Genomic DNA, 12,274 nt, shown 5'->3' on the forward strand with positions numbered 1-12,274 from the left:
TTCTATGCGTATATAGAGATATGTTAAAAGAGAATTTGTTACATTTAATAATTGCCGATAATTCGTAAGTTATCTCTAGTAATTTTCCAATGGAACGTAATCTCGATTTTTTGGATTGGTCATGGAAATGGCAGTTGATACAAGGGTTACTTCCGGTCATTTCCGTTAAATGGCGACGACAATGGATAGTTCGTACTGAAGTGTGTTGTCGTAACTTTTCCTTTGTGATTTTGGAAGGTTCTTTAGCTATTTCCTTTAGTATATTTAGTAATTTCATTACTGAATTCGGTGTACGTATGAGAATTTGTTTATAAATTTATACGTGCAGTACCGACAAATTTGAAAGCATAAGCGTGCCTTGTGTTGGACACTTTTGCATGAGAATAATGGCCGATGTGGAAGGGAAAAAGCTTACCGAACTACGTGTTATAGACTTAAAAACAGAACTTGAACGGCGTGGTTTGGATAAAACTGGCAATAAAGCAGCACTTCTTGAGCGGCTCTCCAAAGTAAATATTTTTACCTCTAAAAATTCTTTGAAAGATTCAACTTTACCGATGTTATTCGTTGTTTTGTCGCCATTTTAACCCTCTTGATTCCGTTAGTAATTAGTTTTAATAACATATCCTATCTGTACGATCATAAAGAAACAATTTTTCTAACAATTACAGCCTTTGAGGAGCCAGTTTTATTATTCCTTTGAATCAGCTTATAAAAGCATTATGCGTAGCTTAATAATTTATAATTGCTGGTTTTTACAACATTATGATATGATTCTTATTGCACATAATTATGATGATTTATTTATTTTAATGTATAAAGGCTATAACTGACGAAGGTCAAGATCCTGATGAATACTTGATCGTACCCTGTGGTGGAGTATGCAAAATCAGCCCAAGAAAAAACAGTGGTATGTTATTTTAAATTGTACACGTGGATTAATTTGTATAAAATTAATTTAAAGCTATCAGATTGTAATGTAGATGTTATTAGATTCAAGTTTTATGTTTCGCATTTCCAGTAACTGGTATTATAAATCAAGATGAACCTATGGATTCATTAGAAAGTCAAAAAGAAGAGAGCACGGAGATATCAGAGAATAACGAGGCAAAAATTAAGACAGAGATAAAACCAATCGCAGAAGAGAATGTAGTAACATTCAAGGGGGAGGTAACTACCATTGATATGTTCGCTATAAATGTAAAAACACCAGTTTATATAATTACAGAATATAAGGAAGTTTATTTTTAGACACTACAAAATGAAATTCTAAACAACGAAGTTAATAAGGAAATAGAGCACAAGCAAGAGGTTAAGAATCATTTGAATAAGAGTTCAGCGGAGAGTACACACGTTATTGATAAGAAAATAGAATCTGAACCAACGACAACGATACATCAAGCTCCGACTAATTCAACAGTTGAGGCTAATGGTATCGACAATGAAGATTCCATAAATTTAACTATCGGGGAAGATGAAGAAAATCTCCTTGCAGAGGAGGTAATGGATTTAACTATAAAGGCAGTGACTCGAGATATTTCTGAAAAATGACAGTTCTACTTATACAGTTATACTTTATTTTTTCTGTTACAGACAGAGTCTCATGAGAGGCAAAAGGGTAAGTTTTATAATTAAATTGCATAATACTATGTATATGTAGATATAAGGTTTTAAGGAATAGCACTATATATAGCACTACTTTTGACACATAGTCATAAGTAAGTTATTCAAGCGTGTGACATCGAATCAAGATCATGTTTGTCTACGTGTAAAATACCTTCATCCATCCAGAATTACAAGCGTGCTGGATTTGTCAACAAAGTTGCACTTCATGCTTCATCTTACATCCGATCTTCGAACTCCATATTTACAAACAGGCACCACGTACAGGATGCGATGCAACCGCTTGTCATATGGATATAGTACGCAACAATATAATCGCAAAGCATTATGGCATCATGTGGTCGACGAGGTTTCAGTCAAGATGAAATGCATATTCCGTCGACGGTTTTGCGCGCAGTCCAATAGCAACCATGTTTTACAAAAAGTCTATTCCATAAGTACACGGCCCTATAAGTTAGTTAAAGCTAAAATTTGATATAAAATTATATTTAATTCCACCACGCATAGAGCATCGTTGGAACGTTCGAGCCTCCAAATTATACGGGTACAAGAAGACTCAAGTGTATCAAGCCAATATAATGTTTCCTGTGTACGATTGATGACGCACCATTGTTTGTTGAAGAAATTAATCAGTGTCTTCGAACTACAGACTTTTAAAGCAGCTGCATGTCATTTGACAAATTTTTTCCGTCTTAATATTTCGCCGTCGTAAAAGCCAATTATCAGCATAATATATGCATATATACTCCTCCTTAATTCGCGCTCGTGCGCGTGCAAACACATTCTCATTCTCTCTCTCTCTCCCCCCCCCCCTCCATTTCTCTTTTCATTCCTCTTTAAACTTTTCTTTCAATTTAAATATTGATTTAGGATTTTTTTACATGTGTAATGGTGCGCACACCCACACGCACACACCCACACACGCACACACTCACACACAGGTAACTTAAGATGATTAGAATATTGAAAGAAAAAAAAAAAAAAAAAAAAAAAAAAAAAAGGATAGGGGCGCTATGGATTATACCATCGAAGAGCAAATTTGCGATCTTCAATAATTTACTCCGCAATCTGTTAGTGGTTCGGGAAAGTTCCATACAGGAAATACAGGCCACTAAGCAGCAGGAGTGTTAGGGAGGGAGAAGAAATCTGGCTTCGCAGAAAGTGACTATGCTACCTTGATTGTCTCTGCAGATGGAGGAGAAAAGAAGAAAGTGGAAGAAAACAAGAAGGGAGAGTCTAAAGCGAGCAGTAGAGCAGAAGCCGGTGCCAACAGCAAGGAAGGGACAACATCAGGTGGAAACATCGGGACGAAGAACAAGCAGGACGGTGCAGGAGACGGAAGCAAGAGGTTGGTCTCTCATTGCTAAACGGTTCACAGTGGTACAACAACGAAATGTCTCACACAACTCTATATTAGCAATGCTCTTCAACCGCATACAATACCATCAGGATAAAATACTGATGAACCATGGATTTCCGAAATGAATTACTCATCAAAGTCGCACGCAAGATTACTTTATTCCCTTTTTTTCAATCGCATACGAAGTTCTTTTCCGCTCTCGTATTTTTAGACTGTAATTCTTAACTCTGGGAAGTATGTTAAGAAATCGAGAAGTTGGCTAGCAAACTTAACCAAGTTAGATCTTATTCGCACGCGCGTGCCTGCGTACAAACATGCACACCAGCAGTATGTGTATAACTATTTATGTGTGTATGTATATGCATACATAAGACGTATTTTTCGATGATGATTTACACGCTCAACAGTTACCAATGAAAGTGATCCGATGTGTTACCCTTTCTTCACTGGTGAAGATATTTGTTTGTAAAATAAGCAACAGTTTCATCAGGCATGGTAGCAGGATCATTAGCATCTCGAGATAAGTTGTACAACCGACAGATCCCGTTTGAACGTTAAACGCGACATCAAGCAATCATGTTGTTCATCGGAGATAATGCTACTCTATATCGTGTGTGTATCGATGTTTCTCAGAATTTGACAACAAGTGTCAAGCCAACCCTGGAAGAACTGTGAAGGAGATGCTACGTGTTTGGATAGAGGATACGTAATAGAAACTCGCATGTCTGACACACGGACATACTTACGTTGCACACGAATATCGAAAGCTGGATTCAACTACAATGAAAAATATAGTAACTACGGTAAACTGATGTAAAAGATCATGTCACGCAACGAGCTACAACAAACGATCGCCAAAATGAATACACATTGTAGCTGTTCTTCTCATTTCTATTATTAATGCTGTTGTTGCTTTTGTTGTCGTTATGATTGTTCACTTCATTATTATCAACATCTACAACGATAGTAACGATAATGGTGGTGATGATTATAATATTATAGAAAATATACATGGTATATAACCGACGATGATGATGACGACGCCAACGATGACAACAACAACGTCAACAACGATGACAATGACTAAGACGACGATGACGACGATGATGATGATGACGACGACGACGACGACGACGACGACGACGACGACGACGACGACGACGACGACGACGACGACGACGACCACGACCACGACCACGACCACGACCACGACCACGACCACGACCACGACGACGACGACGACGATGATAATAATTACGATATCATAATAACTAAAGATAAAAGTTGCTAGCCAAATTTATATCCTTAACATAGTTACAGAGGTACCTAATCGAGCCTCGAAAGAAAAGTCATACTTTCTGAAATATTGTCTTTCAAACATAACAAACATGATTCTCAATCAAATGTCAGATTTAATGAAAATAATGTTACGTCTTTTTCTCTTTTTCAGCGTGGATTCTAGTAATAAGGGGCAAAAAAGAGAGGACAAAGGTAACTATGCTAAACTGTGAGAATTTTTATTTAATTTATACGATGATCGCAGCATAGGGTCTTATTATTTTCTATCATTTTGTTATCACGCAGAAAAGAAAACCTCACAGGTCAGTCCTGTTAATGCGAGCAGTAGAAATCTCTGGGTATCCGGATTGTCTTCGAGTACTCGTGCGACCGATTTGAAACAAATATTTTCGAAATATGGAAAAGTGATAGGTGCGAAAGTGGTTACAAACGCAAGAACACCAGGAGCAAGATGCTACGGATACGTGACTATGTCCACCAGTGAGGATGCTGCAAAGTGTATACAACATTTGCACAGGACTGAACTTCACGGACGCGTAATATCCGTAGAAAAGGTAGATGCGACAAGAACAAGAAAATGTTTCCGCTCTCCCGGGGCCCCTTGGTATATGCGTGCTTTCTCTCACAATGTGCCGTCTCACTTTGTGTTTAAAGGCGAAAGGTGACACTCAGCAGAGTCATATGCGTAAACGGGACACCACGAACGGAAAGTCTGAGAAGAAGGAAGAGAAGGAGAAGACGAAGGATAGTCACGAGATTAGCGATCGAAAGGATAAGGAAGCGAAGAAGGAAGCAGAGGATAAAGGATCGGAAGCAAGTGAGTGAATACCCGAATAAGTAAAATGTACGCGAGGCAATGTTACGCGTGTAAAAGAACTACAACGTTTAAATGTACTACAACAGCGAAAAAGTCGGATGAGAAGATCAACGAGAGTGTTGAGAACAAGAAGTCGGTAGGAGGAGAGGCGCAGGAGAAGAAAGACGAAGGACTCACCAAGGATACCGACTCCCGGTCGACCAAGTCGACTAGCAAGAAGCCAGAGAGCGAGAGGGGAAGACGCGACGAGAAGAGAATTCGATCTTGGGATCACCATCGATCTCATACTCGATCCCGTAGCCGTGAACGACGTAGACGCGACGATGTGTTGACGTTCGCGAAAATCAGGGTAAACGTTCGCGTCGTTGGTGACGGGGGAAAAAAAAAAAAATGATGATTTCTTAATCCGCTCTAGCACAATTAACGTGCGATCGAAAGAACGATTCCGTTCAAGCGAGAGTGTAAATAGCCGTGTAACGCGTATTTTCAGGAGGAACGAGAGAGGCAAAGGTTGCGCGAAAGAGAAAGAATACTTCGCGAGGAAGAACGAAGAAGGAGGGAAGATATGGAGCGACAGCGGGAAGTAGAACGTAGGCAAAGAGAGGAGGCTGCACGGTTAGAAAGAGAACGGGAGAAATTACGAAGGGAAAGGGAAAGGATCGAACAAGAGAAAGCCGAATTGCTCCGACTAGAGCGAGAACGCCAGAAACTAGAACGGGAGAAGTTGGAGCGGGAAAGATTGGAACTGAAAAGGCAACAAATGCGGTTAGAGGAGAGTAGACGCGCTCCTCCTCCGCCATCCATCAAGCGATCTTCCAGTGACAGAAGGGATCCGAGAGACATGTACGTGGAGCCGGATAGGAAGCGCATGACTACCGAGCATAGTCGAAGACACACACCGGAACGAGTAAGTGATCGTCGTGGTGAAATTTTGGATCGTGTCTCGGACAGACGATTGGACGCATCGCCGCCAACTCGCTACGAATCGAGTAGGTAAGACTCTATCATCAATCTCCGCACACTTTCTTTGTTTCATTGTCCAGTGTACACGTCCCCTTTCGTCTCTTAGAAAACTGTGCAATGTCCAATTCCGAAGGAAAGAAGACAAAACAAAACAAATGAATAAATAAATCGTGACCAAAATTGCAGATCCGCCCAAGATTTAGGTATGAAGAAGGAGTTTAAGCGTGGTAGCGAGTTTACGTCCCGTAGTAGTCGTCCGGAAAGCTTTACCGAAGTGTCCCGTGGAAGAGAAGTGATTGTACGTCGAGAGGCTCTTAGCACGTCAGCGACGTCTATCGATCCCCGCCAAGTTAAGGAAAGGTAAAGCAAATTATTCTCGCACGATCTGCGTTTCATTCATTTCTCGGAACGATGAGAACATTTCCACCCAACTTTCGTCGAACTTTCCGTTTGTTTAGGTACGAACGCGCAAGTACAACCAATTACACGCGTGATCGCGATGTTAGACGTTCTGAAACGGACACCCACAGAAGCTCCAGAGATAGCCATACACGATACAGCGACAGTTTCAAACCCACAGGTTCCAGCACTCCACGTTAGTAGAAAATATTATTACTCCATTCTTGCATTTTAAGGAGATTGTGTGATTAATTAAATGTTTCAATACGTGCTGCACCGATTAACAGGCGATAGTCGTTACGTTGAAAGCAATCGAACAACAAGCAGCTGGCACTCCGGTCCTCCGTCTACGAAATCATTTAATTCTGTACCGAGTAGTGGAACTCGAGATCCACGAAACGAACCATCCAGTTGGAGTTCTAGGTCGTCGGACAACGTAAACAGGTAAAAAAGGATCTTCTTCCCTTTTTTATATTACCTATTCCGATCGTAAAAGTAATATCTCCTGGTGGTGTAAATCTCAGATGGAGTAATTCAAGCAGTATTGGGAATACATTGCGACATCCGGTACCACCAACGTATCAAAGTGGCCCGATTCAATCTATGGGATTGACAGCACCTGGGACAGCACCTTCGTACGATCGTTTCGATCCGTACAAATCGTCCTTACCAAGCATGAGGAAGTATTGATCTCGTATCGGTTCTTCGTACCGTTACGATGAATAATTGGTGAACATTAATAATGTCCATATACATTTAACTGCGCGTTGTGTATATCCGCATTCGCGCTCACATGCAACACACAACTTATTATTATTTACATTACTGACAAACCACACTTAATTATGTCTAAACAATTTTTTGTATGCGCAACTGTCAATTAAAACGTGATGGCATACATTTGACGGATGAAGGCATTAATTCTCGGCAGGTGCGAATCATCGCTGGTTGACGAACGATGTATAAGTATGTTTTTAAAATATATTTCGACGCATCCCTCTCTTCTATTTCAGACTCGCACCTCTCGAATTGATTTTAGTACAAATCGAATCGCTCCAGATCTTTGTTCAGAAACAATGGTAGACAAAGATTTTCGAAAGTTGACGTTTTTATCTTTATCTTCTTGAACCTTTATACTCGTACAATTTGTTCTGCGAGGAAACAAAACAAACGAATAATGAAATAGTAGTACCTGCTACTGTTATTGTTGCCGCTGTTATTACTAGCAATCGTAAGAACAGCAGTTTATCATGACAAACACGTTTACACACACACACACACACACACAAAATGAGAGAGAGAGAGAGAGAGAGAGAGAGGGGGGAATGTTAATATCTCTAGGCTGCATCCAATAATGTATGAAATACGCGTAATCTATAGACAGTGTACGATGTACGTGTAATATCCAAGTGTAATGGACTTTTGTACATTTGTTAATAGACGCGATTATACGATGATCTTAAAGATCTACAAAGGGACGCTCGAAAGGAGACAAGCTTCGATTCGTTTGTCTATGGCGCAATTATATTTACATGTAATGCGTTGCACTAATTGTTATTCACAATTTACTTCGAATGACAATGATACGCATTCGTTTACACCGTTGGATATATTCTGGTAGGACGATAAGATATATCACGTAACGTAACGTAACGTAACGTAACGTAACGTAACAAACAATTACATCATGTACCTTCAACCGATTCCTCGTAGTAATAACACGTACATATTCTCGTAAGGATATGACTGAACACTTTGTATATTCAATTCCACGAGGCAGAATAATGTATCTAACGACGTTGGAATCTAGGTTCGTATGTGAAGCACACGTACTACGTTTCAGTGTAGCAACAACTATTACGATATAAATAAATTTATGGCAAATTAATGCTATTTTCATTCTTTTTCTTCTTCTTTGAAGCGTCACTTTTCATTGTTGACACTCGCAAGAACAGCGCGTTCTCAGTTGAGAAAAGCGGAAGAGAAAAGAAAAAGGAAGGAATAGAAACGCACAGAAGAGAGAACACTTTCCCTCGATCGAGCTGGTCTGGGAATGGCGGCGACTGCTATGAAAGAAGAAAGGAGAGATGACCGGGAGAGTGAGGGAATCATTTTGTCGAGGACAAAGTGTGTCGAGGTCTTTTCACGGACAGTCATCGCGTCGTGACCGAGGTTTGTCCCGTGCAATCACGATCGCTCCGATTCGGCGAAACGTCCTTCGTTTACTTCAATTTCTTCCTCTTTCTCCTCATTGTCATCTTCTCCTACCACCGCCTTTTCGTTACTTTCACTCTCTCTTTCTCTTTTTACTTCTGTCTTTCCAATCACCCCACCGCTCTTGCCCAACTGCGATAGAGAGACAATGTACAATCTGCTGATAGTAGTCTCGCGGATGAGAACAACTTTGTTGAAATAGTTGAACGCGGTGTATCTCACCGGTGAGTGTCAAGTGTAACGACGACAGAAACGTTTGGAATGTTCGTGAAAAGGATCCGATTAATGGTTCTCCTCTGAATGACCGAGATCAGGATGTTGTCGTCTACCGTTTTCAGTAAGTCCAAACATTATTCTACTTTTCTGAACCTTTCGATTTTAATTATCTTGTCCGCAAACTGTTACGCTATTTTAGCCAATTTCACGCGTGTACACACCGACTGGCATCGACGATATAGGTTGCAAGATGCAAAATGATAAATAATAACAAGACTACAATGTATTGTACGTAAACGGCGATACACGGAGAAAGTCAATGAAGGATGTGCCATCGGACAGGCTGATGAAAGTAAACGTAACGTCAACTTTGATACGATGGAAAGAAATGGAAAGATACGATTGAATTTCCCCGATTAATAGTGACAGCTATTTTCTTCTTAATTCGTTCGATCGTTTCTTTTTTCTTTTTCTTTTTTTTTATATCGCATCGATACGCGCATCTAACGTAGATTTGGCGTACATTACTATACACTTATTGAGGATGAATCAGTGAACGGAAGAAAGGCACGCTTTCTCGCGGAGAAACTTTCACCATCGATGAGGTCCGTGTGCATCAACCGACTCGAAAAAAAAAAGTTTCGAGTGTCGCATAATCCTGTTTAGCGGATTTTCTAATCTCTGCAAATAATGATAATTGAAAAATCTCTTTATACAGTTTCTTCTGATCGATTGAACTGGAAAAGAGTATATTTTGCTAACAATGCACTAAATGCATGTTTCAGAATATTGCATAATATGGAGTTTGGTAAGGAGTAGTTGGTCCTACACCGGACAAGTGGCACGTTATCGTTATCATACAGGTATTTATACATATAGAATGTTTCGTGGTATTATCTAGTACTATAAAATAATGGGATACCTGCGACTGTATTAGAATCGAAGGAAGGATGGGTCGAAACGGAAAGGATGTGGGACAGCGATGTGGGAATTCCGAGAAGATCTGTTCCAATAGCATTTCGTAGGAACAGACACGTTAAACCTTACGTAAGGTTAGCGAAAGTGGAACAACAGGAAGGAGAAGAGCCGGATCCGTTAGTAGCGATCACCGAAACATTGGGCGCGTTAAACACCGTCGGCAATTACATCGTCAATATGACAAGAGGCGTGGAAAACTCAAGCTACCCGCCGAAAGAATTACCATCGGCTATATACACTATCTCGAAGAACATTTTAGGTAATTACACGTTAGGTCATCCATCCTGCCCACGTAACTTGTACAGTTGTGACTAATCATTCGGGAAATATATGCAAGAGTTGGCTTGTTCGTAGGACGCAACGTAACGGACAGTATCGCACCGTTGGTGCGAGGTGTTCGACTACCTCTACGGCCTACATCGATTGGCTACCCCTCGGCCGACCGGCAGGATATTAATCGGGATCCCCAGAGGGAAAAAGAGTCGATATCGTCGACCGGTTGTACCACGGCAGACGGTAACCTCGGAAAGTGTCAGGATTTGAGCAATTGCCCGCAGCTGTTACTCGATTTAACTAAACTCAGACAATCGTTATGTTTCAAAAGTCTCTTCGTCCCAGGCGTTTGTTGCCCGTTGACGGAGAAAGACGACGAGACGACGGAGGAGACAAGGTAACGATCGGTGAACGCGTTCGTAACGAAAATGGTGGATATTTCTCTCTTTTATTGGAAATGAAATTTTCAGCCTAAGCGGAGGCGCGACACCTGCATCAGAGATCGAGTCGTCGGTCCATCCCGTGAAACCGAATACGCATCAGACTCCTCGACCGATCCCGCTGCTCCCGGTCGTTACATCTTCTACCAAGGTTACCATCTCGCCGACAACCACCACGCCGACAAATCCTGCCGAGCTGCTAACTAACGAATTCGTTACAGTATCCTCCCCTCTCGATTTCTCGTCTTCGACGAACCGATCGGACATTTTTAACTTTGGACCATCGACCATCGCCCCTATCGAAACTAATTTCATACGAGACGACGAAGGTATATCGCGGCAATTGAGGGAGGAGGTTATTGTAAATCGGTCGAGATTATACACCTCTATCGTATCTTTAATAGAATGCGGTATAAGAAACTCGGGGAAATATCGAGTGGTCGGTGGAGAAGAGGCGCTTCCAGGACGTTGGCCTTGGATGGCGGCGATATTCCTGTACGGGTCTAAACGTACGGAATTCTGGTGCGGCGGATCTCTGATCGGATCGCGGTACATTCTCACCGCGGCTCATTGTACGCGTGATCACCGTCAGCGGCCGTAAGTAACACACACACACACACACACTCTCTCTCTCTCTCTCTCTCTCTCTCTCTCTCTCTCTCTCTCTCTCTCTCTCTCTCTCTCTCTCTCTCTCTCTCTCTCTCTCTCTCTCTCTCTCTCTCTCTCTCTCTCTCTCTCTCTCTCTCTCTCTCTCTCTCTCTCTCTCTCTCTCTCTCTCTCTCTGTTTAAACGAGCCGGTTTTTGCATCGCGCGGTCCGTACAGATTCGCCGCGAGACAGTTCACCGTGCGACTCGGAGACATAGATCTTGAGAGGAACGACGAGCCATCCGCGCCTGAAACCTACACGGTTAAGCGGATACACGCGCATCCAAAGTTCTCCCGTGTCGGATTTTACAACGACATCGCGGTTCTAGAACTGGCCAACCCTGTCCGGAGATCTCCTTACGTTATACCGATCTGCCTGCCGCAACAACGTTATCGAAACGAACGATTCGCCGGTGCCAGACCGACCGTCGTTGGATGGGGTACGACCTACTATGGTACGATACTTGAAATAAATAATTGAATTGAAATAAATTATCCGGTTATCTGATTATCTTTTCTTTGCTACAGGTGGGAAAGAAAGCACGGTGCAGCGACAAGCTGTACTTCCGGTATGGAGGAACGAAGACTGCAACGCGGCTTACTTTCAACCGATTACCACTAATTTCCTATGCGCTGGTTACAGCCAAGGTGGCAAAGACGCTTGCCAGGGTGATTCCGGTGGTCCACTTATGCTCAGGGCAGACGGCAGATGGATTCAGATCGGCATTGTTTCTTTTGGCAACAAGTGCGGGGAACCTGGATATCCAGGCGTTTATACACGCGTCACCGAGTACATAGACTGGATTAAAAAGAATATCATAATATAATAGTTGGACACACATATACGCGCGAGTGCCAAAAACTTTTCACACACGCCCCGTTACTAGTCGAACCATTAACCGGGATCCCCTTTTAAACAACTCTTCGCTGGTACCGCGTAGCGATAGCCTCTCATCTGTACATACATTATTATATGCGTATACGCGCAAGAGAAATAAATTAATTTTTGTTACTGTTTTTCTCACATGTTTATCTATATAATATTT

The 12,274-nt window shown here is 41.7% G+C and overlaps 2 protein-coding genes across 2 annotated transcripts; both read left to right on the plus strand.

Annotated features, from left to right (window-relative positions):
- Window positions 1–148: 148 nt before the first annotated feature.
- LOC143433210 (uncharacterized) lies at window positions 149–7,477 on the plus strand. The gene is made up of 15 exons (XM_076910433.1): window positions 149–509; window positions 823–910; window positions 1,022–1,170; window positions 1,252–1,500; window positions 1,594–1,618; window positions 2,815–2,971; window positions 4,434–4,474; window positions 4,568–4,836; window positions 4,937–5,099; window positions 5,186–5,448; window positions 5,590–6,092; window positions 6,249–6,422; window positions 6,521–6,657; window positions 6,749–6,905; window positions 6,986–7,477. Exons 1-15 carry the CDS (start codon window positions 378–380, stop codon window positions 7,149–7,151), a joined length of 2,673 nt encoding a protein of 890 aa, XP_076766548.1. The 5' UTR covers window positions 149–377; the 3' UTR covers window positions 7,152–7,477.
- Window positions 7,478–8,514: 1,037 nt separating this feature from the next.
- LOC143433326 (uncharacterized) lies at window positions 8,515–12,055 on the plus strand. Its single transcript, XM_076910624.1, is given in 9 exon segments — window positions 8,515–8,588; window positions 8,634–8,825; window positions 8,926–9,012; window positions 9,677–10,128; window positions 10,224–10,539; window positions 10,619–10,911; window positions 10,987–11,179; window positions 11,406–11,683; window positions 11,757–12,055. Coding segments are annotated over 9 exon segments (2,184 nt in total).
- The last annotated feature ends 219 nt before the right edge of the window (window positions 12,056–12,274 follow it).

The sequence above is a fragment of the Xylocopa sonorina genome, chromosome 2, assembly GCF_050948175.1.
Source record: "Xylocopa sonorina isolate GNS202 chromosome 2, iyXylSono1_principal, whole genome shotgun sequence".
Classification (NCBI taxonomy): Eukaryota; Metazoa; Arthropoda; class Insecta; order Hymenoptera; family Apidae; genus Xylocopa; species Xylocopa sonorina.